The sequence below is a fragment of the Oenanthe melanoleuca genome, chromosome 21, assembly GCF_029582105.1.
Source record: "Oenanthe melanoleuca isolate GR-GAL-2019-014 chromosome 21, OMel1.0, whole genome shotgun sequence".
Lineage (NCBI taxonomy): Eukaryota > Metazoa > Chordata > Aves > Passeriformes > Muscicapidae > Oenanthe > Oenanthe melanoleuca.
This window is the reverse complement of record NC_079354.1, coordinates 4,640,624-4,667,918: the sequence shown is the minus strand read 5'-3', so window position 1 is coordinate 4,667,918 and position 27,295 is coordinate 4,640,624. Positions and strand designations below refer to the sequence as shown.

The 27,295-nt window shown below is 47.3% G+C and overlaps 1 protein-coding gene across 2 annotated transcripts; it reads right to left on the bottom strand.

Moving 5' to 3' along the window:
* TTC34 (tetratricopeptide repeat domain 34) lies at positions 1-12,145 on the bottom strand. 2 transcript variants are annotated; one of them, XM_056508337.1, is made up of 7 exons: positions 10,583-12,145; positions 10,245-10,470; positions 8,454-8,646; positions 6,895-7,061; positions 6,185-6,452; positions 5,461-5,675; positions 1-659 (listed from the first exon to the last, which is right to left on the bottom strand). In XM_056508337.1, exons 1-7 carry the CDS (start codon positions 12,109-12,111, stop codon positions 141-143), a joined length of 3,117 nt encoding a protein of 1,038 aa, XP_056364312.1. In that variant the 5' UTR covers positions 12,112-12,145; the 3' UTR covers positions 1-140. The 2 variants fall into 2 exon arrangements, with proteins under 2 accessions (XP_056364312.1, XP_056364313.1); XM_056508338.1 differs by lacking the exon at positions 1-659 and adding an exon at positions 2,437-4,093.
* Between the last annotated feature and the right edge of the window lie 15,150 nt (positions 12,146-27,295).

Genomic DNA, 27,295 nt, shown 5'->3' with positions numbered 1-27,295 from the left:
TCTACTCCTAATGCTGCTGTCCCATGTTCAGTGTAATATCTGTTGCATATTTATCATGATCTTCTCATCTTTCCCTCATTCTTGCAGCCTCCCAAACAAACCAGAAAGCAATCAGACTGGAAAATCCCCAAACAGAGAAATCAATGAATGCTACAGCTCGATGCCTCCCTTTTGAGTCTTGCTTTCAGTTTCTGGAGCTCAGAACTCTTATCAATTCTCAGCCCATAGTCTGTGATTTTCCAGGCCTCTTCATAGCACTGCTTTTCAAAGTTACACTGTGCAATTTTGTGAAAAGTTTGGGTTAAGGATTGCCTGCCAGGGCAGGTAGTGATGGTGCCCAGGGCCAGGGGCTCGTCCAGCTGCAGGGCCTCCATGTAGTGCTGCACTGCTGCCTCCTCCTGAGCCAGGGCCAGCAGCAGGAAGCCCTGGCAGCAGTGATCCCCAGCCTGTGTTTTTGGGCTGTTACAGCCATGCCCCTGGATCACTTTCTCCATGTCTTTCAGAGCTTTTTCATATTTTTTCAGGTGCATCAGGCAGGCAGCCCTGCGCCGCAGGTGCCTGGGGCTGTCCCTGCTGGCCAGCACAGCCAGGCTGAGGTAGCCCAGAGCCTGCTGGTGCTCATGGCTTTTCATCAGCTCCTTCCCTTCCTGGGCTGCTGCCTGTGGGACAGAGGGAATCCATGTTAGTTAGTCAAGGGGGAAAAACAGGGGAATGTCTGCTCTTCACTGGTCAAATACACAGACACTAAGAAATCTAATTTATTTTATCAGATGTTGGAGTTGCATCTAGCTGGAGAACTAATAATTAGTGTATTTTTGCATGCAGATAAGATATAAAACTCTTGGCTCACTGGGAGCTTGCTGTTATCTCAAGTGCTTCTAAAATCCTTTGTTTCTGCATGTTATCCAGAATTTCTTCTGAATTTGTTGACATTCCTTAGGAATGATGAACAAAAAGCTGCCTGGACCAATGACCCCAGGTGCTGCCCCACAAATTAATTTTTTTTGTCTCTACTGGAGCTTACCTAAACTGTAGGAAAAAAAAAAAGGCCAACTGGTGGCTTTGCTAATTGTTAATCTCGAGTGCAATTTGAACTCTCTGGCCTCATCTGAAGGAAAAAACAACCAGAAAACAGAGAAGGCTGAAAGAGCCACATAATTTTTAGGTTCATGGAGGTCAATAAAGAAAACTCCATTAGAACTATTGGCCTCAAATGGATTTCTCATTATTTCCCTTCATTGGTAATAAATAAAGCTTTTAACCTGCTGCAGCAGAGTGAATATTCAGTTTATAAACAAGGCTGCCATCACAGCTGAGGGCTCACAAAAGGCTGGGCCAAACAAGCTGAGGCTTCAGAAAAAGGATAAATGCTTCCATCCTCCTCATTTCATGGGGTCACTCCTGCTTGTGGATGCAGAAATCCAGTTAGCCCAGCCACTGTCCCAGTAGCCACACTTGACAGCCAGGTCAGGTCCTCCAGTCCCTTTGTGTGTCCCTTTGATTTTGGCTGGCTGAGGTCAGAATTGATTGCTGTCTGCCAGGTTCTGCAGGAAAGGGATCAATACTGCAGGGCAAGTCCCAGCACCTCATCTGAGAGCAGTGGCATGAAATAATTTAGCCTCTCCTCATGGCTTATGAGGAATTCTGCCCCAGTTATTTCGTTATAATGCACAGGATATATATATATATTTTGCTATTTTGCTTGACATAGTAATATTTATTAAGGAATCTCTCAGTTTCCAAGTAGAGAAAATAGCAATAGGACCCCTCCCCAGACAGTGTCAACCCCTGGCTTTAACTCTGGCTGTAAATTTTCAAGCAGCCAAACCCACCTCAGGTGTGTTGTGTACATTTAAAGAGCAGCACATTTACTTTGTCCCTTGAAATGTTTTTAAGACAACTCCTCAATGCAAGTGTCCCCTCTGTGGCAGGAATTCAAGGTGGAACTGCAGCTGCATGAGGAGCATCCTGGCAACAGAAGGTGTTTTTTTCCCCTAGAAATTCCAGAGTTCTGGATCACATTGTTCCAAGGAACACAGTGCAGTTCCTCAAGATAGCTTGTGTTTGTGTAGTTAAATTGTCACTTTCAGCCTCTGAGGTGCATATGTTGTCTCAGAGGCAGAAGAAAACACAATTGTTGTTGTGCTGAGTGCTGAATCTGATGCTGGAGGTTTCAGTGCTCTAACCTGAGGCATTTGGGGTTATTGCACCACTGCAATATTATATTTATTCATTGAGCCACTGCTTTGACTCCTTCACATTTCCCTGAGAGTCCCCAAATCAAGCCATGAGATTCTGCCTTTCCTGCCACACTTGGAGGAAAAATCCCATCTGAAAATAAAGGATTCCCTTTCACCCTTGCTGATGGAGCAAGGTTGGGCAGCTGCATTCTGGATTCTCTTTTGGCTCTGACTTGAGTGACCTGAGCTGGGACATTTTTGGCTTGTAACAGGGAAGGATTAATCAGCAACTTGCACATCATCTCCTAACAGAGATAAAGATGAAAACCAGGCTCAGGGAAGGAAGGCAAAGGAAGCCAGAAGGATGTGGCACAGCTGAGTTCAGCTGCTCCCTGCACGTGGCCTTGGAGAAGCATTTTTGTCATCAGCCTGATTGCAGGTGACCTGGAAAGGCAGGGAAATCTGGGGAGTGCATTCCAGGGGAACTCGAGTCCAACCTGTCACTAAAAGTTTGATTTTGGTGTCCAGACTGAAATAATTCAGGTGCCATCTGGAAAGAGCCATGAGTGGATTCCTGGATTAGGTCTTTTTTTTCCATCTTTTTTCCATCTATTCACCTCTCTGAGTGTGAAGGACTGAATACACATTTATTTTTGTGGCATTTTTGGTTCCAGTCCCTAGGGACCAATCTTATGATATGACGAAGGCTTAATTCCTCAGAAAGAAAAAGAGTGAGGAGTTTACTGGACATGGAATTATGGCCAAGGGTTAAATCAGTAAAATCAGTGATCAGTAAATCCCAGCAGATGGAATGATAAACTCTGAGCTTTGGGACAGGGTTGGCTGTTTCCTGAAGAGTTTGGAGCAAGTCTTTCCTTCTCCACCTGCACCTGACATGAAGGGAATGTGGAATGGCAACTTCACTTAATTCTGGCACAGACCATGGAGTTTTGGAGACCCTTTTTGTAGGAATCTGGATACCCATAGAAGCTGCAGCCCTGAGGATCTGGTGAGGGGTTGGGATCAGTGCATTACCCCGACTTAGAAAAGCCAAGGGTTGAAGCTGCACGAGCAGCAAGCAAACTCCCTTCCTCTGACCTTTTGCAGCTTAATAAATCTTTCAGATTCCTATTCCCATGGGGTTCTCCCAGTTGTTTACAAATTTCTCAGCATGGGACCCCTTCGACTATAAATAATGGGAGAATTTTATTGCTTTGTTTTCCATGAGTAAAAAAGAGTACATCAAGGAGCTGTCTCCTTCCTCCACCCTTTCCTATTCAGCTTATGGAGAGCTATTTTTAGCTCTTCAGACCTGGCTCCAGGATAATGATGACACGTTTTTAAAATGCCTCTAATTCCAAATACTCGAAAAACAATATGGCAGAAATGATTTTGTGCTGGAGTGCTGAGACTGGGTGTGAGCTCTGAACTCTCCTTTTCCTACCTGGGAAATTCAGGACCAGAGCAAACTCTCCCTCCCAGGGTAGGAACCCTGGCAAAGTCAAGGCATCATTGGGAATTTTAGCACTAATCCTGTCTGTGAGCTTTTGAAACTTTGCTTTTACTGAGATCTTCCTTTCAGAAACCACAATAACCTTGCAGGCAAAAAGAAGTGCTGCTGGGAAATCCTTTGAGACACTGGGCAGGTGGATGAAACAATTCCTTCCCCACCTCAGAGAGCACACACTCCTCCCCTGGTTACAAAACACATCTAAAAACCCCCAAGTGCTGGAGTTCAAACATTTACTAGTTGAACAAAAGCAGGAGATGAAAAAGAGCAATGCTTTCTTTTTCCATTTCCAGCACTGGTACTGGGCTCCAGGTTTGAAATCAGCCTGGTCACACCTTCTGTCTCAAGCAGAGGGATCTCTCATGATAAATCAGCCACAGTGAGGGTTTTATTTCAGCCACAGCTGCCAAAAGGAGACAGAAATAAGTTTCTCTCCCATTTTAAAACTTCACTTGCCTGTGGCACCAGTGGGTTCTCACACATCAGTGCAGTATAAGTGACACAAATGTTAGTGTGCTTTTCTCTTCTCATTTTTCTTTTCTTATTGACAGCAAAGAACATCCCTCCTGTGTAGCCTTGGGAAGCAGCATGGGTGGACTGGGCTGTGAGAGCCCCACAGAAGGAGTGATGTGGCAGCAGGGGAAATGCAGCTGTGAAATGTGTCTTCATTTACAGACACCTCCTCAGGGCCTCCCTAGTCACAGTCTCAATTGTTCCTTTATCAACTTTCTGAAGTGGAAGATTACAAATTGCCTCTGAAATCTTCCAGCTCTTCCCCTAAGACTGAACTTTTTACATTATTTAGAAGAGAGGGGCTTTTCTCTGTAATGGGGTATGTCTGGGGACTGGTAAATTAATACTTGTTTACTTATATCCTCCTGCTGTTCTGTTCAAATACATTCCAAGGGCTCCTCTTGCTGCATTAAGGATATCAGCATGTTGTTTGTTTTATAACCTGGGAGAGAGCATAACAATATAGCTTCTCACCAGGGTGCACACCAGCAACAAATTGAATAAAAGGAAGCAAACTGATTCTCAGAACACAGAGCTTCTGGGTAATCAGAATTGCAGATGCTTGGTTGAGTGTTAAAACTCTTCACCATCAATCTGACCTTCTCCTGTCTTATTGTTGGAGATACTTTCTTTTTGGGAGAGAAACTTGAAAAAAATGCTGAATAATAGATATTTGGTGGGGGGGCAGAGATTTGTGACACTGTTGTGTCAGTATTAGCTGAGAAAATCAGCCCCAAAGCCTTTAATTTTATGAAAATATGAACATATTAAAAATCCTAAATGATGCACAAAAGAGCAAGAAGGATGGAAGCACTTAATATCACTGAATTGAAATATTCAGTATAATGTTACCAACAAAATGAACAAAGTATGAATCTCCCTTCCCCATGAGCCCCATGTATCCCCAGACTACAACAATTAGCAATGATCTGTTAATTCCTGCCTGCTGTCCCTCACACCCCCTGAATTTCAGTGTGAACATCACCAGGTCTTGTGCCAGGGAGACCAAAAAGGAATCCCAAGTGTGCAGGTGTGGCAATGATGTATTGTTAGAGACTGATCAAGGTCACTGCAGTGGAAGAAGTTTGGTTCCAGCTCCCTGACCTGGCTGGAGGAAAAGCCAATTTGTGCCTTGTCCTGATAAAACTCTTCCCACACACTTCTCAAGGCAGGGAGAAATCCCTGCAATCCCACTTTTGCTTCCCAATTCATTCCCCACTGAATCCAGGGATGTGGGATCAATGAAAAGGGCTGTACCTGAGCGAGATGCTGCTGGTGCTTGGTGTCTACAAAGTTCAGGAGAAAGGCCAAGTCCTTTTCATCTCTCCTGGCCAGGACACTGAGGGGAGCAGCTGCTGCTGCCACGTTCCTGCCCTGCAGCTGCAGCACAGCCAGGCGAGCCCTGGCAGAGTCCTCAGCAGGACACGGGCCAAAGGCTTCCTGCAGGTGCCTCAGGGCCTCTTGCTGCCTTCCTGTTGGGGAACAGCAGCACAAACTCCATAACCCATCCCATGGGGAGAAGGGCACCCAGAAACCTCAGCAAGGCAGGTTCAGGCAGCCAGTCCATGTCTAAAGGTGTTAATTATATCATATCCTGCCCCAAAAATGTTTTCAAACTTGGATTGAAAAGCACCATCCATCACCATCCAGCACCATCCAGCATTACCTAACACCATCCAGCATTATCCAGCATTATCCAGCATTATCCAGAACCATCCAGCATTATCCAGCACCATCCATCACTGTCCATCACCATCCAGCACCATCCAGCATTATCCAGCATTATCCAGCATTATCCAGAACCGTCCAGCACCATCCAGCACCATTCAGCACCATCCAGCACCATCCACCACTGTCCATCACCATCCAGCACCATCCAGCATTATCAAGCACCATCCAGCAGCACTCTTGACATTCAATATTCACTTTATCCATTTTCTGCTTGCTCACCTGACCAGTTGTGCTGAAGGACTCAACTCACCATTTGCCATCAAAACATCAGTGTAGAAGATGTGATGTTGTGCACTCCTGCAGATTTTGGTCAGTGCTTTTGCCACCATGAGAAGGTCACCGAGGGTTTCTTCTCCTGGGAGGTCTTTGGTGGCCATGAGCTCAGTGAGAGTGGCCCTGCCATGCTGGAGGAGCCACCCAGTGACCAGCCCTTGGGTTTCAGGCTTCAAGGACAGGATTGCTGGGATCACTGCTCCTGCCTCCACCTTCAGTGCTGAGATCAGATCTTGCACTGCCTCCTGTGGAAGAACAACACCAAGGAAAGAAATGGAACCAATAATTAAGTATTGATCATTTGTTCTTTCAGCTGCTTTCTGTTCTCTGCTTTACCATGGAAAAACTTTGCTCTCCCCTGTCCTTGTGCTGCAATTTTTTCATTTTCAAAGTTGATGGGAGATCATAAAGGCAGGTTTGAAAGAGTGTTTGCAAAGTATTTTAAACTCCTTGGGTTATCATAGAAAATTATGGCCAAGGTTTAGTCTTCCTGTCTTTAGGCTTGGGAAATAAAATCAGTAACCTCAGGTGGGCTGTTCATGCACCCAGCCAAAGCCAGAGCCTTTCACTGCCCAAATTCCCTGAGAAACTCCTGATTCCAGTGATTCCACAACAAATTCTGTGATACTTTACACTCACATGGTTCAATACCTCAGAAAAACCAGCAAAGCCCTGGATGGACAGTACCTTCTGCTGCCTCAGAGCCAGGTGAACAAACCCTCGGCCGCTCAGAGCTTGTGCATTGTTGGGCTCCTCCTTCAGGACAGCATTAAAATCAAAAATGGCCGTTTTCATCTGGCCCAGGCGCCCGTAGCATCGGGCCCTGGTGAGGAGGCAATCCTCAGCATAACCACCTGCAGGACAGGGATGCAGCCATTACTGCAAGGACACCCACAGGAAGATACAAAAAAAGCTCCACTTGGCCTGAGGATACCTCAGGATGAAGTACAATGAGAGTTTGCTTAAGTGGAAGTTTCCTTTATTTTTGTTGCAAGTGGAATTCCTACCATGTGTTATCAGCTGTGAGCTGAAAGGAAAAAGGAATCTGTGTCAGGTTGGAGTGGGAGCAGCACAAATGAGAGGAGAAAGCCCTGAGAGGGAGATCTGTGACTAAGTGAGAGTGGAGGCACGAAGCCATTTGGCTGTTTTAATGAAGTGGGGTCAGAATCACAGAATAGTTTGGGTTGGAAGGGACCTTAAAGAGTCCCCAGCCCCCTGCCACGGGCAGGGAAGGTACACATTGTTTTGGATAAATTACTTATCCAGATGGGACTGACTAATTCCCTGCCAGAATTAATATGCACTGGGACTTGTGATACTGAGCTGCTTTTTTTTTCTCCTCTGTTTTCACACAAAGTGCTGCCCAAATAAACACTTAGAGCTGTCAGTGAAAATCCTGGTCCCTCCACTCCCTGCCTGCAGAGCATTTCTCTCCCTGCCATCCACATATCCCTTCCTTCCAAGGCCATTTCGATAAGGATCTTAACATGCCCAGGGTTGAAATCAATAACTGTGGCATCCAATATTGGATGATAAATCATCAGTGCCACGGGAAATATGTTTTCATAGGGAGGTCAGCAAACGCAGCTGCCTGCAGGGATCAGCAAGCAGACAGGCTCCAAGCAATTCCTCTGCAGTAATGAGCCTTTTTCTCCCTCCTGGTTTACTCCAAAACTTCTGTACCAAAGGTTATTATCACTCTGGAGCTCTACCAGTTGGCTCCTCTAAAGACAATATCTATTTCTTAACAAGCATCTGTTCTAGCAGGTGGGGAGCTGATAAGCTGGAATGCACGGGCTGTGAAATGGAACCATCTCCAAGCAATTAACAGGGTTTTTATTCCATCTCCACGAGCCAGTCTCTCTTCTTCTCTGTGCTGCTGTCATAACATTTGCTCAGAGTGAAAGGCAGATTTCCATACAAACATGGTTTCACTTGGAACATGCCAGCAGCATTTCCATGTCAGCCTGGTCTCTCTCCTGAGGGAAAGCTGGAATAGTGAAATGTGTGAGGGGCTGAGTTCACTTTGCACTGGGTGAAGAAAAGGGACTGATGTGCCTGCAGAACTGAGCTGAACCCATTTCAAGGAATTTAAAACTTATTTCCTTATTGTTTAACTACACCACTTCACTGCCCAGGTGATCCTGCTGGGTCAGCCCTCACCAGGGAGGTGAGAGAGGTGATCTGGACATCCTGTGCCAGATGATTTCCCTTAGGAAACCCCCAGGGGCAGCCTGGTGTCCTACCTGCAGCAAGGATGGCAAAGGACAGGTGGGCAATGGCCTCTCTGATGGCAGCAGCCTCCTGCCTGCCCTTCAGGATGGCCAGGGCTCGCCAGCGGCAGTGGCTCTGCAGCAGCCTGCGCTCCTCCTCCTGGAAAATGTCCAGGACTGGCAGCAGGCAGGAGGAGTCTCCAATTCTGATCAGTCTCTTCAGCAGCTGAAGGATGGGAGAGGAAAAGGCAGCAGAGAAAGTTGAATGTGAGGCTGTGTGGGAAATTACTGTGCCCTTCCCCAGCCTCCCCAGCTCTCCCTGGGGCTTCATCCAGCCCAGGACCACAAACCCTGATTTATCCCCTCAGCTGGCCCTGGTGTGAATGCAGGTTGCACAAAACAGGAATTCTTATCTTTCCTCACCACCACTGCAGCTGTGAAAATAATTCTGGGCAAATAACTGGTGCTGCCTGCTTTGTTTTGGGCAGCATCTGCTCCACATTGGCAGTGGAGTGTTTTTATAAATACAGGATGATTGCCCAAAAAGAAGAGAATGTTCCTGTGGAACACAAGGATTCCAGAGACCTTTTGACTGCAAAATCAAAACCAGTGAATTAATGGAAAATTAGGGAAGAGCTGTAACTTATTTTTAGTATTGTTATTGGGAATCTGGGAAAAGCATGGATTCAAACCCAAAAACTCCTGCTCTCCTGGAAAAGAATCCTGTCTGACCTTTGGTATCTTTGCCTCAATAAACACTTTTTAAACTGCATTTCCAATGAAAATTAATCAAAAGATTGTTTTTATAGTGCTCAGCAGGGACTGGATATTCAAATCTGAGCCAGAGAAGCCTGGACAAGAAAAAAGGTATCCTGGTGTACCAGACACATCCCTTGAACTCATAAATTTCTCTATTTTATTAATAGATAAAAGTGATTGGCATCTGACAGGCAGGCGGGATAAAAATACATTGAAGAGAAATTTTCAGATGTTCCATGAAGAGCTTGCAGCAGAAGCTGCAGATGGAAATCCAACTTCCAAGGGCAGCACACTAATAAAGCCACAACCTTCATTAACAACCTTCCCAAAGGCAGCAAATTATAGCAAACTTTTATTTTTCATAGGGAGTAGTGAAGTGCTGACAGTAAAATCTTTCTCCTTATCAGTTAGAATTTATATGGCATTTTAAAAAAATACAATAGTTCCCTCTGATGGCAGAGCCTGGGAATTCAGCTTTGTGATCCTGGGTGTGAGAACCAACTTGCTGGAATGGCTTTCAGGGTTTCAAACACAATTTGTCAGCACTGGAGAAAGAAAACTGCAGACTGTTACTGGAGTTTCTCTGTGTGTTTCTTCTCCAATGCTTCATTAGGATAACTGGGGAGGTGGCACTTGTGCCTTCTTTTCTCCAAGGGAACATTCCCAATCCCATAATGTTGTCCCCAGGGACAGGATGCTCTGCCTCATTAAAGTGCTGAGAAATGCCAATAAAAAGAATGTGGGGAACGAGCTGGATTTAGTTGGGAGTCCTTGTGTGGCCTTTTTGGACAGAAATTCACGTGATTCTATGATTTTATGGCAATATCAACCCTGTATTTACACCTTCAAAGTTCTGCTAGAGGTCCTGCATGTGGGCTCCAAATTTCACTGTGTCACAGCTCTCCCTGTCACTATTCAGGGAGCTCCTAACAGCAAAGTTTGGTTATAAAGAGGAAATGCACCCAAACCACTGAACACAGGGATTAATCTGTAATTTCACTGTGGTCTGGGGCAAAGCAGCTGCCGAGGAGGGAATGAATCTGATGTTTTCTAGGAGCTCCTTACCTGGTTGCCATCGTACACAAAACCTCTCTTGAGCTGCAGCAGGGCCAGCCTGGCCAGCACAGGAGCCCTCTGGGGGTTTCTGGAGAGGACCAGTGACAGCATCTTGTGGGCTTCTTCCCCACGGCCCATCTGGTACAGGGCATCAGCACACAGGATCTGGGACGTCTCATCAGAGCTGTCCAGCTCCACCAAGAGAGAAGCCAGCTGGAAAACCCCAGGGGCATCTCTGGAGGGGAAAAAAAAAAGCCAACAAAACAAAACAAAACACCTTCAAGGTTAGGAATGTGGACAGCCCTGTTTGCTCTCACTGAAAGGAAACTCAGCTGCCTCCTGGGTACCTCTTCTTCTGGAGCATCATCTGTCCTTCCTCCTGGAGGACCTTCAGCAGCAATCCCCTCTGGTTCCACGGCACGTAGGACTTGATGGTGAAGATGGTCTCATCCAGCTTTAACTGGCAAGCTGTGATATAATCCAGGGCTGTCAAGTAATTGCTGCCACCAGAAATGCGGATCAGCCCACGGCCACACAGGGCTTTGATGCAGCTGTTGGGATGTGGGGAATTGTGCTCAATGACCCTCTGGAAGTCCTGCAGGGCTCTGTGGGGGTCCTGGGCGTGCAGGGAGCAGAAGCCTCGCAGTGCCAGCAGGGTGTTGTGGTAAGTGCTCTGCTCTGCTGCCAGCAGCTGCTCACACATGTCCAGGGCGGCCCCGGGGTGTCCCTGCAGGAGGTGACAGTCTGCCAGCCGGACTCTGAGCTCCCGGCTGCACCCTGGGCAGAGGTGCAGCAGCAGCTGGATTGTCTGGATGACAGCAGGGAGCAGCTCAGTGCCATGACTGCCCCTGAGCTCGGCCCCAGCACGCACAGCCTCCCTGTAGGCTGCAAACCTCCCCTCCAGGGCAGCTCTGGCCTGCTCCTCGATCTTTTCAGCATCACTGGGTGAGAAAAGCTCTTCAAAGCATTTCATTGCCTGAGCAGGGTCTGCTGCAAAGGCTGCTGCCAAATCCTGCATCATTTCCTGCGTCCATCCGCCCAGGAAGAAATACCCAGCAGCTCGTTGCAGCAGCAGAGCCAGAACATCCTCACCTGTGAGATTCTCAGCTGAGCAGCCCTCGAGGGCCTTGGTGCAGACAGCCACACACTCCTGAAACTCTGCTGCTTTCAGCAGGTGAGCTGCCCGTGCCCTGCACACCCAGGCGTGCCCCGGTGCCACCGCAGCCAGGAAGGTGTAGCAGTCACCCAGCCACTGCTCCGAGCCTCTGCAGCCTGGGCTGTCCTCCTGGCACCTGGACAGGTGAGCAGAGAAAGCCTGCACCACCTGGGCCAGGTGCTCCCTTTGCCTGCTGCACACGTAGGCCACCGCCTCTGTTTGATACAGCACAAAGGCCTGGACATAATCCACGATTCCCTCCCCAGGCTGTGTCCCTGAGAGCACCCGAGCCAGCGCCCTCAGCAGCAGCAGCTCCATGGGACGGCTGCCATTAGCCTGCAGCAGTAGATTGCATTTGCTCACCACCTCCTCCGAGCAGCCCCGCCGGAGCTGGGCCTCCAGCTCGTACACCGAGGCCACCACGTTGTTGGGGATGAGGCTGGAGAGGAAAAGCGCAGCTATTCCCACGCTGAGGGACACCACGGCCAGGTTCCTGCTCCGGATTTTGGGGATCTGAGCCTTGCCTTGGCACCAGGCCTCCAGGGTGGCCACCACTCGCTGGCAGGGCCCGTGGCCCATGGCGCTCACTCTCTGCACGGCCGTGGGCCCACAGCAGCTGAAGGCAGCCAGGTAAAAAGCGGTGGCAGCTGGAAATTGCTGCTGGGAGAGCTGCTCGTCCCCTTCCCCACAGAGCAGGGCAGCCAGCTCCTCGGGAGCCATTTCCTGTGCTTGGGCCTTCAGCGAGCGGCATGGCGGGGGGAGCCGGGCTGGGGCCTGCGGAACACAAATCAGGGGCTGTGGAGCAGGGTTTGAATAGAGGATAATCAGTGAGGGGCTGTGGAGCAGGGTTTGAGCAGAAAATAATCAATGAGGGGCTGTGGAGCAGGGTTTGAATAGGAAAAAAATCAGTGAGGGGCTATGGAGCAGGGTTTGAGCAGAAAATAATCAGTGAGGGGCTGTGGAGCAGGGTTTGAATAGGAAAAAAATCAGTGAGGGGCTATGGAGCAGGGTTTGAGCAGAAAATCAGCAGTGAGGGGCTGTGGAGATGAATTTTAGCAGAATATTAGCAGTGAAGGGTTGTGGAGCTGAGTTTTAATAGAAAATAATCAGTGAAGGGCTGTGGAGCAGGGTTTGAGCAGAAAATAATCAGTGAGGGGCTGTGGAGCAGGGTGTGAGCAGAAAAATAATCAGTGAGGGGCTGTGGAGCAGAGTTTGAATAGGAAAAAAATCAGTGAGGGGCTATGGAGCAGGGTTTGAGCAGAAAATCAGCAGTGAGGGGCTGTGGAGATGAATTTTAGCAGAATATTAGCAGTGAAGGGTTGTGGAGCTGAGTTTTAATAGAAAATAATCAGTGAGGGGCTGTGGAGCAGGGTTTGAGCAGAAAAATAATCAGTGAGGGGCTGTGGAGCAGAGTTTGAATAGAAAAAAAATCAGTGAAGGGCTGTGGAGCAGGGTTTGAGCAGAAAATCAGCAGTGAGGGGCTGTGGAGCTGAGTTTTAATAGAAAATAATAATGAAGGGCTGTGGAGCACAGTTTTAGAAGAAAAAAAGCAGTGAGTGGGTGTGGAGCACAGGTTTGAGAGAAAATCAGCAGTGAGGGGCTACGGAGCTGAGTTTTACTAGAAAATAATCAATGAGGGGCTATGGAGCACAAGTTTGAGAGAAAAATCAGTAATAGGGGACCATGGAGCAGAATTTTAGCAGAAAATCAGCCATGAGAGGCTCTGGAACACAAGGGAGCAGCTTTTCAAATGGCAGGTGTCAGCAAGCCCAGGTGCTGTGAAAAGCCGGGGTTTGGCCACTGCCAGGTTTTTGGGGCATTAAAGGCAAGAGGAGAATCATCCCAGAGGTTGAGAGTGGCCAGGCAGGTTGGAAAGCACCCACAGCCCCTGGTCAGCGTTCCCTGACGGATAGATCTTTAATCACCAGTGTCGCCACTGGTGGGGGACACGGAGGAGACAGAGCCACACCTCAGCCTCACCCACCCCTTACCTTTTTCCTTGGCTCGGAGAAAGGACAAAATCCGCTGATTTCCACCCAGCGGGAGGGACGCGGCTCCCGCCCCCCATCGCGCACACCTGGGCCCTGCAGGTGCGGGGAGCGCGGACACCGAGAGGGGACGGGACGGGAGGGAGGGATGCAGGGAAGGAAGGAGGAGAGGAGCGAGGGAGAGCAGCGCAGGAGCGGCCGCTGAGTTGCCTGGAGACCGCAAACACTGCCCCGTGTCCTGCGGGGCGGGACCTGCCCGAGCGTCTGCATCCCCATCCCGAGGGAGCGGGCGGGATGCTCAGGGCATGGCCAGGGCAAGGATCCCCCTGACCTGACTGAAATGATCCCTCACCCTGGGGAAAGAATCCCCAAAGCTTTGGGGAAAGGATCCCCACACCTTGGGGAAAGGATCCCCCTCACTTTGGGGAAAGGATCTCACTCACTTTGGGGAAAGGATCCCCCTCACTTTGGGGAAAGGATTCCACTCACTTTGGGGAAAGGATCACCATCACCTTGGGGAAAGGATCCCACTCACTTTGGGGAAAGGATCCCCAAAAGCTTTGGGGAAAGGATCCCCCACACCTTGGAGAAAGGGCCCCCATCTCTCTGGGGAAAGGATCCCCATCACTCTGGAGAAAGGGTTCCACTCACTTTGGGGAAAGGATCCCCATCACTATGGGGAAAGGATTCCACTCACTTTGGGGAAAGGATCCCACTCACTTTGGGGAAAGAATTCCCCTCACTTTGGGGAAAGGACCCCCTCACTTTGGGGAAAGGATCCCCCACACCCTGGGGGAAGGATCCCCCTCACTTTGGGGAAAGGATCCTCTCACTTTGGAGAAGGGGTCCCCATCACCTTCAGGAAACTCCCCCAGGTCATGACCATCAGCAGGACAAGACACAGGGAATCCTTATACAAACCAGCAAACTCTGTGATGCAGCCTAAACTTTTAACCTTATTTTTTAATTAATAAGCCTTGTTTTTAATTATAAATGTCATTTTTAATAGTAATCCTGATTTTTAAATAACTACTCTTACTTTTTAAATAACAACCCTTACCTTTAAATAATAACCCTTATTTTTAAATCATAGCCTTTGTTTTTTAACAATTAGAGTATTTTCAGCAGTAGATTAATTCTATTTTTAGGAGTGTTTAGCCTGATGATGTGTCTTTAAGCCAGGGCCACTCTGAAGTCCAACTCTTTCTTTCTCCACATTCTTTGACATTCAAAAGAGTAAAAAAACCCTCTATGATGGATAGAGATTTTTTGACATTTTATTAAGAGTTTGCCCATTAAGTTGATTTGATTACTTTCACTTTAATTACCCTAATTAGCCATCAAGATATAATTTAGCATTGCTGTCACATCAGGCCACAGGTGATATTGCCAGGAAAAGACTCAAGGGCACGACAGAAGCAGTTCTGAAATAGAAATCACATTAAGGGGAGCTGGGTTGATCAAACGCCTCTGCCCCTCCTCAGAGGCTCAGGCAGAGCTTGTGGGAATAAAATTGGGACTGGAGCCTCTGATGGAGCCTGGTCCAGGCTGCAAAAATCATTACCCATCATCTGACTGTGCTGCATGACTGAGTGGGCTGGAAGTTGCTTCCAGCCACGTTTTGCCCTGTAGACACAGAGAACGTGAGGGTGGCATTGTCCTCCATCCATCATTTCCAGTGAAAAGGGCTGGTTTGGGTAAGGATCCCGTGTGCTCCCTGCTGTACATGAGTGGTTTAGGGGATGCTGTACTTGGCCAAAAAGGCAGCAGCCTCATGAAATGTTATTTTGTTGACTTTAGGTGAGAAAAACACAACCAATTTTATGTTGTGTATCAAACTTCAATCAATTTAGGTTCCTGACTTTGGACCTCGAAGGAATAAGAGGAGCAACATCTAAGGAGCTCAGTGGAAAAAGAATATTTCTCTGTGCCCTGGTGAAATCGCTGAGAATGTGAGTGTATAAACCTGTTGCTGTAAGAGATGGAACTAGCAATGCCTCTTAAACACTTAAAGGTTCTTCTCAAGCCCCCAGAAAATTTGCTGTGTGTCCTGTGGGGTAGGTAATACCAGCTCCTTTCCTGGAAGGATCACAAAAACACAAGGGAGGAGGGGAAATTGTGGAGATGTCTATCTAAACATTAAATATTAAATCTGCTACACACTCATTAAATAGTAACTCTACTACAACAGCTCCTCAGGGTGTCTCTGATTACTGATGAATTTTTAAAGGGAGGTGGATGAGGAGGGAGTAAATACAGAACAAGTTTGCAAACTTTGTTTTTCCTGCTTTGCAGAGCAAGAGGTGCACAAACAGATCTGCAACAGCTTTTCTCAGAGAGGGGGCTGAGAAATATTGCACTTCTTTCTTTTACAGGCTCTCAGTTCCTGCAGTGCAACAAGTCCCTTCTCTTAGTTCTCTTAAGGCTGTTAAATGCCACTTGTAGCTAGGGCTGAGGCTGACAGACCAGCATTTTGGGGTTGAAAATTTGGATTCAAAGGAGGATGACCTTTCTTTGACAGAAAGGAGCATAATAGGGCAGGGTATTAATAATGTAAAAAAATCTTTGATTTATGTGGTGACTATTTTTCACTCTGAGCTGTACCTGGGCTGGAGAGAAGACACCAAATTCTGCTCTCTTTAGGCTGCTGTGACCATTCAGGCTGGGGAATGAAGATGTTTCTCCTAAATGATGCAGGCTGGGTGCCCAGGTGCCCTCCCCACTGAAGCCCAGGAGCTCTGCTGGTGTGTGAAGCCACAGGATGAAATTTCATCTTCAGCTCCACGCCCCCAGTCTGTTGGGAGAGCTGGGCTGAGGGAGCTCTGCTGTCAGCCTGAGGCAGGATCTCCTTCTCCTGTGGAGGGAATTTGCAGCCCTGGCACCGTGTCCCCATGTCCCCACAGCTGCTGCTGCTCCTTTGGGTCCCAGCAGAGTTCAAATGGAGATCTCTAAGGGTTGTCAGTGGCAGATCTGCTTCCTAATGCAGTCTGGTGGGAAATATTTTCAGGATGTTTTCAATCTTTTAAATGCTGTTTATATCACAGAATTTTTGAGGTTTGAAAAGATCCCCAGGATCAGAGTCCATCCTGAGCTTGATCCCCACCTTGTCCCCAGCCCAGAGTCCTGAGTGCCACCTCCAGGAATTCCTTGGACACTCCCAGGGATGGGGACTCCAAATCTCCCTGGGCAGCCCCTTCTGAGGCCTGACCACCCTCTCCATGGAGAAATTCCTGCTGATGTCCAGGCTGAGCCTCCCCTGGCACAGTTTGGGGTCATTTACCCTTTTCCTATCCCTGTTCTCTGGGAGCAGAGCCTGACACCCCCCAGCTCCACCCTCCTCCACCAGAAGGTCCCCCCTGGACCTCTTTTTCTCCAGGACTTAAAATCCTATTGTAGAATATGTTAGACAGCTCTTTGGTCAAACTTCTCTGCTCTGCAGACAGCCACAACCTCCTGGGTGCATGCAGGTGGCACAGAAAGCCAAGGTGATCTCTCCTTGCACTGGACTATTTCCATCTCTGCTCACACAATAAGAATGACAGCACAAAGGATTGCAGGCATCCTCGATAAGGAGCAGGATTAAGATGCACTTGAGTGAGATTACAAAAGAAGTGTGGTTTTTCCATTAGAAAAAGGAATAATCCCTTTGTTTATGTTCTGGAGATTAAAGCAGTGACAGCAGAAAGCACCCAGAGGTCACCACACACAGCCTGTGCTGTCTCAGGGGCTGTTTGGGCTGTGAGTCTGGGATTCAGCTGTGCAGTTGCAGAATTTAATCTGTTCTCATTGTGCTGGGAGTTCTGCAGTGGCTCCATGTGAGGCAGGGAAGTGGCTCTGCCTATTCCACAGGCAGAAGGGTGTGCTTGACTTGGAGTAAAAATCAGTGGGGCGAATGAAGGAGGTTCCCCTACCATGTTCATGGTGTTCCCACCTTCCCCTCTGATACAAAGGCTCGAGGGCAGAAATTTCCTGCTAAAATCACAGAATTATGAGGTTGGAAAAGGCTTCCAGGACCATCAAATCCAACCTGTGACCAGTCACCACCTTGTCACCCAGACCAGAGCTCTGAGTGCTAGGTCCAGTCATTAAATTGGTGTTTAAGTGACGTGTGGGTGGCAGGTGGCCCAGCTGGAGAAGTTTTAGCCTGGTCATTTTATGATTGACCCAGTCAGTCAGGATCTGGCTGAGTGTTACAAAGCTCACCCCCTGTAATCTCATCCTTTCCTGCTCTGAGTTACTCCACTGGCATGTCCCAGCCTGGCTCTGCAAGTCCAGGATTTTCTAGATGGGAAGTTCTGAAATGAGGAGCAGTTGGGCCATGTGTGATGGGGGACCAAGACCAACCTCTGGATATCCAAACACTCCAACATCCCACCCTCATAATTAGGCTGATTTTCCATCTGGCTTAGCACCTCCCTGTCCAGTGTGGGGCATTGGAACAAATTCCTCAATATGCTGAGCAAGGGGCATGAAAAAAAAAAACAAATAGCCTTGCCCTCTGCTTCTGTTCTTCCCAGTGCAAAGAGACAAAGCCATCCCATTTCTGAGGTGTGATGTGCTATTTCCCATGTTTATTTAGGATAGAAGGATTTGAGGCTGAGGATAGTGACGAGTTCAATGGGCTGAGCCTCAGAAGGGGCTCCCAGCAGTGCTGAAACTTGGAATAACAGACCATGAGGGATAAAAAAGGGAAGCTGTTAATGTTGCCAGCTGAAATGGAACACTGTTAACTCACCCACTTTATCCCTCCTCTGTTAATATTGAAGCTTTCTGCTCTTATTTCTCCTCATTCCTTCCCTGCTTCCCAAAAAAACAGGGATAAAGGGATGTTGTTAAGGGATAACTTGTTGGGTTGTGCTGTTTCCAAATCATCTTGGCCTGCAGTAAGTTTATCAACCAGCCATGGCAACATCAATCACCCAGAAAAATAGCACAGAGTGAAATGACTTTTCAAAATGTCGTTGGTATAATTATCATCTTGGCCATTACATTAAATGCCACCATTTATAACTGTTATGTTTAAGTATGCAAACAGTAATTAACTTGGTAATGAACTGAGGACCCCTGTGCCTCTCTTCCCTCAGCTAATTTGCATGTTAATTATCATTAGCAACCAGGGAAACAAGTTATAAACAGCTTAATTAGCAGCTTAATCATTTTTACAAGAAAACGTGCTGCACTTTGATACACGAGCAAGAGTTGGATTAATGAAGTCAGACAAGGGAGTTCTCCCTGTGCTGGTCCTGCTGCAGTGCTGGGCTTGTTTTGGGTTCATTTTGGGCAATTTGGGGCCCCCAGATGTGCCCTTGCACAGCCCTGTGCACACTCAGGCTCTGGGCACTCTTGCACAAGGCTCTCTCAGCCTTCCTGATTGGTATCTACTTAAGAAATTCTGAATTTCCTAATGAAAACTAATTTACTTTAGTTTTACCTCCATTTTTTTTTTTTTTCCTTTTTGGCAGAAATTTTCTGTTGATTTAATGGAAAATTTAGGTATAGTTTGATTATTTAAATCTAATTTGATTATTTGGTTGTATTTTATTGGGGGTTTTTTGTTTGTTTTTGTTTTTTGCAGGTAGTTATACTACCCTCCCCCAATTACACTATAAATAATAATTGTATATATTATATTCTAATACAAATAATAGCCAGCTCACATGCATTTCGAAGATTTTTTTTTCTTCTTTTTAAGATTTTTGAATTACACCCAGAAGTTTAACAGAGAGCTGGAATTGAACATAATAATTAAATAATAATTAAAGGAAGGCAAATCCAAATAAGAAGGAGAAATGCAAGCTGTGGTTTGTAGGAGGTGCTGCCCACTCTGATGGCAGGTGCAGTCACCTGTGTGGATTTGCATTTAGGAGATTTTTTCAACATCTTGGATGGGTAAAATCTCCAGATGAGGCTCACCCTGTTCTTATCCCTTGGATAAAATGTCATTCTGGGAATTATCCCACATTGTCCTGCCAAGAGCACTTCTCACTGGATCAGGAGTCAGTCATTGGATGGAAAGCAGCAGGAATTTTGTCCTAAGATGGGAACAAATTATCTGAGGAGGCTGTGGGATCTGTCACCAGGGATTTTGGGAATGGGCCGTCTGTAAAAGAGGGTTGGGGCATTCTTGGTGCTGGTTCAGGACAGCAGGGCGGATCTCGAGCCTGGAACCAGACTGGGATGAGGCTGCAGAGCGTCCCTGGCGCTCCATCGGGACATTTGGGATCAGAAAAAACCGCAGCTTTGACCCCAAATCAGGGCTGATTTCCCCATTCCGCGGGAATCCAGGGGTTCTCTCCAGCAAGATGAAGATTCCCGTGGTTATGACGCGCAAAGAAGTTGGGGTTTGTCCCCAAATTTGGCTGAAGAGGTGGCGCAGCCTGGACTGTCACCTGAGTGCCACCCTGCCATGGCGAGCCCTGGCCAGCAGGGGGGGCCAGCGCACCGCCAGAAAGGGCAGGGACGGGCCCGTTTGGGAATATTCCCTTAAATTATTATTTATTTTGATTTTCTATTAACACAGAAGCAGGAAGCTGCCGCTGCCTTGTGGGCTCAGCGCACGGAACTCACCCACAAGGCTGCTTGCAAAATCCTGACTTTTCTATCCAGAATAAAGGACTTAAGTTTGGCAGCTCAAATGCCTTAAATACCTTTGCTTCTTCCCTCTTTTTTTTTCCCCACAGACAGAAAGATTTTGATTTTTGACCTTTAAATTTACCTGCTGGCACATCACTGCCCCTTATTAATTCAAGAGAGTCTGTAAGGATGGGTGAAAATCTGAAAGTTCCCAGCTCAGGCTGGCAGAGAGTGGCTATGAAGGGTACAGTGAAAAACTGCTGTCCTTGGAGGTTAATGTGTAATTTTAGCAAAGAAAAGACAGAGAAGGCTGGAAGGGGAAGGAGTTGCTGCATGAGACAAGGGTGGAGTGCTCCAGCCAGCTTCAGACCCTGCCTGGCTCGGGAAGGGGGTGAAGGGGGTGATTTACAGCGATTTTATGTGTGTTTTATCTGCTCTGCCACTGCCCCCTTCATTTCCTAGCGAGGGGCACTGCCCCTGGAATGGCAGCCAGCAAAGACAGAGCTTCCTGTGCTATGTTCCATAAATTCTTTATCAGCTCTGTAATCAGAGAGTGTGGCTGGATGTTGATTTTGTTACGGTACCTGGAGCGAATCTCTATATGTTAATTTAAAGCCATAAAACTACAGCTTAGGGTTTCGGCATCCTAATTGAAACTTCCTCTTCTTGGAGGCATTCATTCCTCTGCAGAGGAATAATAATCATTGGGAAAGACAGGGAGATGCAGAGAAAATGAGAAGGGATTGTTCCCTGGAACCCACAAATGCCAGGGAAACTCCAGCACCCAGTGTCCAGCACCAGGATCATACTCAAGGATCCTCACTGGACTTTCTGTTGGATTTTATCAGCAGTGCAGTAGAAGCTCCATGAGATTTATTGTCAGAAATGTGAGGTTGGGTCTTTTTCTCCTGGAGAATGCCGTTGTTTGCACTGTCACTGCCTGGGGAGCACCAGAGCTGGGCACAGCTGGCCCAAGTTGTGCCATTTCATTGTCCTGTTGGCTCTTCTGCTGTGGAAACGCTCACCAAAAGCAGAATATTTGTTCTCAAGGTGCTGAAACCAGTCCAGGCAGGCACTGACAGCTGCAGATCACGTCCTGAAAGTGTTCCAGCCCTCAGCCAAGAGTGGGATGGGAGCATCACCCCAAGGGACGGGCACAGAGCGTGGGCACTGGGCTCCCTCCTGTTGTTCTGGTATTTCCTCAAGCTCAAGGTGTAACTTCTGCTCTTCTGCACCCTCCAACCTCAGGGTTCTGTGTCCAAAAATGCCATTACAGCCCAGGCAGGGTGTGGGACCTCGTGCTTGGAAGCGAAGCAGGAAGGATAAGACAGCAGCAGCTGCCAGACTGGGAGCCAAGGGCTGGAGCAGATCAAAGGCAAAACTAAATTATAGATTGATAGATGCCTTTAGTTTATAAGTTATTAAGCACCAGGTAACAGTTTAGATTAATATTTTGCCTGGAGGTTTCTTTTTTGCTTCTTTTTTTTTCCCCCCTCTCTTTCTCCTTTTTTAAAAATTGGAGAAAACAAAATATTTTTCTAATTAAGTAAATCTACAGTGCTTGCTAATGGGGCCCGTCTGTGTGCTTGTCAGGGCACAGGGAGAGCTGGAATAATGATTTTATTTTTTCATTAAATAGAATTATAGGCAGTTACTCAAAGCAACTGTGAGTCTAATTGAAAGAAAACCATTTCTTCTTAATTTACTTTCACGGTTCTGGATGATAAAAGAGTGCGTTCGCTGGAAAATTAAATAAAAAACACAACATGAGGAAGCTTGAAATAATTCTGCTCAGGCACAGGTGGGAAGAGGGAGCACAGCCCTTTTCCTGCTTGTTATTAGTGCAGATACCAGAGCTTCCTCTTACACCCAAAAAGTGCATTTTTGCTTCCTAAGCTTTCCTTTCAACTTCCCATTTCCATTTCCAGGACATCCCTTTGTTTTCCAGTTTTCCACCCGCCACGTTGACCATGTAAGCTCAGCCCTTTTGCTGAGTTAGATTTCCCCTCTCCCCCCATGGATAGCAGCAGTTTTTGTCTGTATCTCAGAGATTCCTGGCCAGTTCAGGCACTGGGATCACTGGGATCACTGGGATCACTGGATCAGCAGTCATGGGTGGGATTTCAGCAGGGGGTGTAGGGAACAGCCCAGGACAGGGCAGGGCTGTGCTGCCCAAGCCCTGAAATCACCATAGTGAGTCTGGGAGAAGCCAGGTAGGGAATTGAGGGAATTAGAGCCACTCCAGGAGTTATTGCAGGGACAGAGTGGGAGGTAGGTCCGTGTAAGGATGAGTTCCAGGGTGTGGAGTCACATCTATCACAGTCCTGGGGCTGGGAACTGCATCAGGGCTCTGCAAACACTGCCCAGGTGATAGCACAGCCCAGGATCTCCTTCTCCTTCCTTCTCCTTCTCCTTCCTTCTCCTTCTCCTTCTCCTTCTCCTTCTCCTTCTCCTTCTCCTTCTCCTTCTCCTTCTCCTTCTCCTTCTCCTTCTCCTTCTCCTTCTCCTCCTCTCCAAGCTCCAGCCTTGGGCTCCAAGGGCACTGGGGATTTCTCAGTCTCCTGTGTTACTTGATTTCTGTTCCCTCAGTGGCCAGGAAAGGTTTGCCCGTGCCTTTCTCAGCCTCGAGTGGCTGCAGGAACCCGCAGGCTCGTTCAGAGCGGCCCAGCACGGGCACGGGAGGGTTAAACAAACGGGAACTGATTAATTCCAGGGCGAGGGTCCCTCCCTGGCCCTGGTGCCACATCTGGCAGGGTCACAGCAGCAGGGCCCGGCTGCAGCAGGAGGAGAGGGTCTGTTTCCACTAACCAGTTCTGCTACTTCTTACACTAAGTACTTCCTAAAAGAGCCCTGGGATAAGGTTTCACCGGGGCTGCCGTTAGATTTACGGGGATCCCATTTGCTCCAACTCTTGGATTCACTCAGCCTGGGACAAGATTAAAACCAACCCTTCAATTTCCTTTTTTTTCTTTAGGAAATGAACTGTGGCTTTTCTGCTAATGAAAGTGCAGAGACACTGAACTCATTCAGGCTCTCTGCTGGCTCTGGGTGTGTTTGATGTGTCTTCAAGGTGCACCTGAAGGAAACAACAAGTTAAGGCTATTCCTGACAATTAGCACTGAACATTATTTTCTGCCTTTTATCAATGCTGTGCATATAAGGAAGCCAGAGCAGTGCTTGGAGTTGTCACTTTGGGAAATGTTTAGTCTTTTCTGTTTCAAAATATGGTAAAGAAAATGTAGTGAAACTTTCCATGAAACAAAGCTCAGTATCCAGATGCCTCCTGCATCTTCCTGTGATCCTGTGAGGCTGAAAAATCTGTTTCATTCCAGTTTCATCTTCCTGCTGGTAATACAAAACTCAAGAAATAATTTCAAAAGAAAATTGGGATCTGCTCTTCTTATTTTCCTGAAATATTTCTAAGGAATGGTGTTTGTAATTGAGAAGAGATTTTTCTTACAGACTGTTCTGCTGCTGATGCCATGAGGCTTTCCAAGGGAAAAACTTCCTTGTGATACCCCCTGATCAGCTGTGCCTTGGATCAGGATTATTCAGAGCAATGGGACAAGATATTTGTATTTTTCCCACCAACAGATTTAGTTGGGATTTTCCTGACAAAAAGGGTTTTCATTGCTAAGTGCTGGTTCAGCCAAAATTATTTTTCTTCCATCTCATTCCCAGAAAACACAGCCTCCTTTGTTTCCATCTGCTGCTGGAGGATCTGGGCCTCTGGGATCAATGGTTCCAGTGCTGTCCCAGCACAAGCATTTTCCTCCCTTTGGAAAATATGAAACCTTCCAGGTAGTCTGGAGGAGAGCTGGACACCACAAAAATCCCCATGGAGGCAAAGGAGCTGGGATTTTGGGATCCAGCTGAGCTCTGGCTTGAGTCTGATCTGCAGAGGACTTGCCAAAAGAAGGCTGTTGGGGTTTGGTTTTTTTGTTTGTTTGTTTTTCCTCAGTATCTGAGAGGATGGGGTCAGGTGAAGAAAATCCCCAATCAATGGGCTCACTGTGCTTTACTGATAATTAAAACTGGGAGGAACCATCACCAGGCCCTTGGAATTAGGTGCTAATTCCACACTCTCAGTCCATGTTAGATGAACTAAAATGAAGACATGCTGCTGAATCTCCCATTTTTATTAATGTGGAGGCTCCCCTGGGTTCTGAACATCCCAGTGAAGTGCTCTGAGGAATAACCCATGTCCTGGGAACTGCCTGATAAATGCTTCTTTCAAAAGAAAGATTTTTTTCCCCCCAAACTCTTTAATACCTTCCTAATCTGAAGGACAATTTTTCTCCTCTATAATCACTATATTAAAATTTAATAGAGAGTATTAATATAACATACTTAATGGCCACCTGAATATTATTCTGGACATATCTGCACTCCAAAAGTTCCAGGAGCTTGAACAGGAGAGGATTTAACTCTTCCCAGGCTCGTGGGGGTAGCAAAGGTGTTTTTGTTGCTGCCAGACAGAGCAGAGCAGGGAATTTTGTTGGCAGGTGGCAAGCAGGGAATGTGTCCTCTCATTTTGTCTGCTGGGATTGTTCCTGTTCTGAAAATTCTGAGCCCATTTTTGTAGGGAATTTAGATGGCAAGAGAGAGAGGGTGCAGCTGTTGTGGAGGCTGTTACTGAGATGTCTGTGCACAGTCATGGCAGGGTGGAGGATGGAGAAGTTTGGACATCCCTAAAAAGAAATAACTGAGGAATAGAAAAGGAAATGTTACTGTCCCACAGAACAGTGTGGCTGGGCTGTGTCTGGGGTTCCATGCAGAACTCTGAAATGTGGAAAAGCCCTTTCCCACCTCTCTCCTTGTGCTTTTCTCCCTGTGCTTCTCCAGGGAGCAGATTCTCAAGATCTTGTGCTTTGCTCACCCTGGAGATGGCCCAGCCTCACCAAGGAGCCTAAAAGGGGAATCAGCCTCCAGATGATGAGATTGGCTTCAAGCCACAAGATTACTGTTGAAAGATTGTTTTAAAGTTTGGGGTTTTGAAGGTTTGTATTTCTAATGTTCAACCTGTGGTCCACAACTTGCTGCAAAGGAAAACTCAATAAACTTGTAAACACAGCCAGGCAAAATCTCTGATTTGATGCAAAGTGACAAAAATTTGTGTGGCTGACAAAGCCATAAAACCTCAGATCCACTTAGTGGAAAGAACACAGCAAACAAATATTTCTCTGCAGGTTTGGTTCTGTGGATCCCTTTTTGCACGATGGGCTTTGTGTGAGTGTGTTCTGAGGGGCTGAAAATGGTGAGAGTCAGGGCTTTTTATACAGCATGTTTTTACAGAGTCACAAGGTAAAATATTCTCACCTGGAAAGAAATCTGTGCTGAGGTGGAGGGAGGGGAAAGAAACTGGGAAAAGAAAATAAAGCAGCAGGCAGTGGGTGGCAGAAGGGAGCGGGGGACACAGCGGTGAGTGTGAGGGATGACTTGGAAAGGAGAGGGATGCTATTGAGGAACAGCAGTAGGAAGGAAAAGGGGGGGGTGAGGGGAAAAGCAGGAGACATGGTAAGTTAAGAAAATTCACATTTATTTCTGCAAGAATTTGCTTCAGAAGCTCTTCCTGGCCTGCTGAAGGCTCGCTGTTTGGACGCCCTCCCTGCGGGGAACAAACCGGCTCTGTTGGAGCGCGGGGGTGAAGCCCCGGTCATGGCACCTCAGGCTGCTGTGCCCCACCTGAGCAGCACATGCAGCTCCTCCAGAGCTCCCCCAGGCCCTGCTGAGCCCTGGGCTGGCCTGCAAAACCCAGCCCTGCTGCTGCTTACCTCCAAGAGCTCCCTGGAGGAGCTGGTTGTGCGCCCTGGTCACCTCCCAGTTGTACTGGTGTGTTACTGTGCAAGGCTCCTGAGCAGGGAAAGGACTCAGCAACATGGCACTCTCCTGCATGGTGCAAGAAAGAACAAGAAATTCAATTATTTAATTCAATTCAATTTATTGATGGAAGCCATTGCTTTAAATAAGACACTTGTGAAAAACAAAGTACAGATGGTTCATTGGTCAGAGAAGGAGGCACCTCTTGTCCCAGGCTTCTCATGGTGTTTTCTTTTGTTATGATTCTTTCTCTTCTGTTTACAGCTTGAGAAAAATCCTAGCTGAGCCTGAGAAAGCTAGGCTGGAAAAATCCTTTAAGATTCTCCCTGGGCCTGTAATGGCCACACTGGTGGTGTTTAAATTCAGGATGGGCACGTCAGGCCAGGCAGCCAAAACCCCATCCCACCCTGCCAGGGGATGTGCTCAGACATGGTCCCTGCTCTGCTGAGGGCCCTGGATATCAGGCTGGATGAAAGGCTTTTCAGCACCAAGGAGGACAGCAGGGCTTCCCCCAGCTCCCCTCCCTGCTCACACACAGCAGGTCTGTCCCAGCTCCTGGGGACTACAACAGGCCATTGTTCTGGTCCAGGGGAACAAGGGGAGACATTGTGGGGCTCTGCTGCTGGGGGGTTTGGAGTGTGAGTGGTGCTGGGAGGGCCAGAGCATCTGCAGGGTGGCTCTGGAGATGTTACTGCAGGGCCTGAGGAGGCTCCTTCACACAAATCCCTCTGTTTTAACCAGGACTTGCATTCCCTACAGAATCCTGCCTGTTCTCAGCTCTGGTGGCTTCTCTAGACAAAAGCTGCAACCATTTAATGATCAGAATTTGCAATATTTTACCTGCTATGGATCCCAGTCATAGCAGTTGTGATGGGCTAATACAGCCCAGCAGAATTAGCATTATATTTATACATACATTTTTTATTAAAACTGGTTGTTCTGGGCCACCCTTATTAATCTGTTATTTTTAAGTGTAAGATCTTCTTTCCTTTAAAATATGTTGTGTAATGACATTTAAGAAAGAGCTGATCACTTTCTGTGCCCATTAAAAAGTACATTTTACTGCTACACACCCATTAGTGTTTTATGCAGGAGTGCTGTAATTTTAAAGAAATTTTAGAGATTTCATTTGAAGTCCCCTGCAGAATTTATTTGGCTTTGTCACCTCAGTGAAAGGCTTTGACAGATAAATCCTGAGTGGCTTTCTGAGGTGGGAGCACCATCCCATCCACATGAGCTGGAGGAGAATCTTTCAGGAGCACCAGCACCACTGGCCAGTGGTCTGACAATTAAATCTAATATTTCATCCAATGCAAGTCTTAGTTCCTGTAACAGGAACCCTCCTTCCAATGGGTAAATTTCCCATTGGGATGTAGGATCTGCTGGAATTTTGAACCAGGGGCTGCCACCCTGTATCTCTGGCACTGGCAGTGATGCCAAGCCTGGTTCACCACAGATTTCTAGGACAGGTCAGTCCCTCTGTGAGAGCACCAGAATCAGGAAAAAGTTTTTATAATATGAAG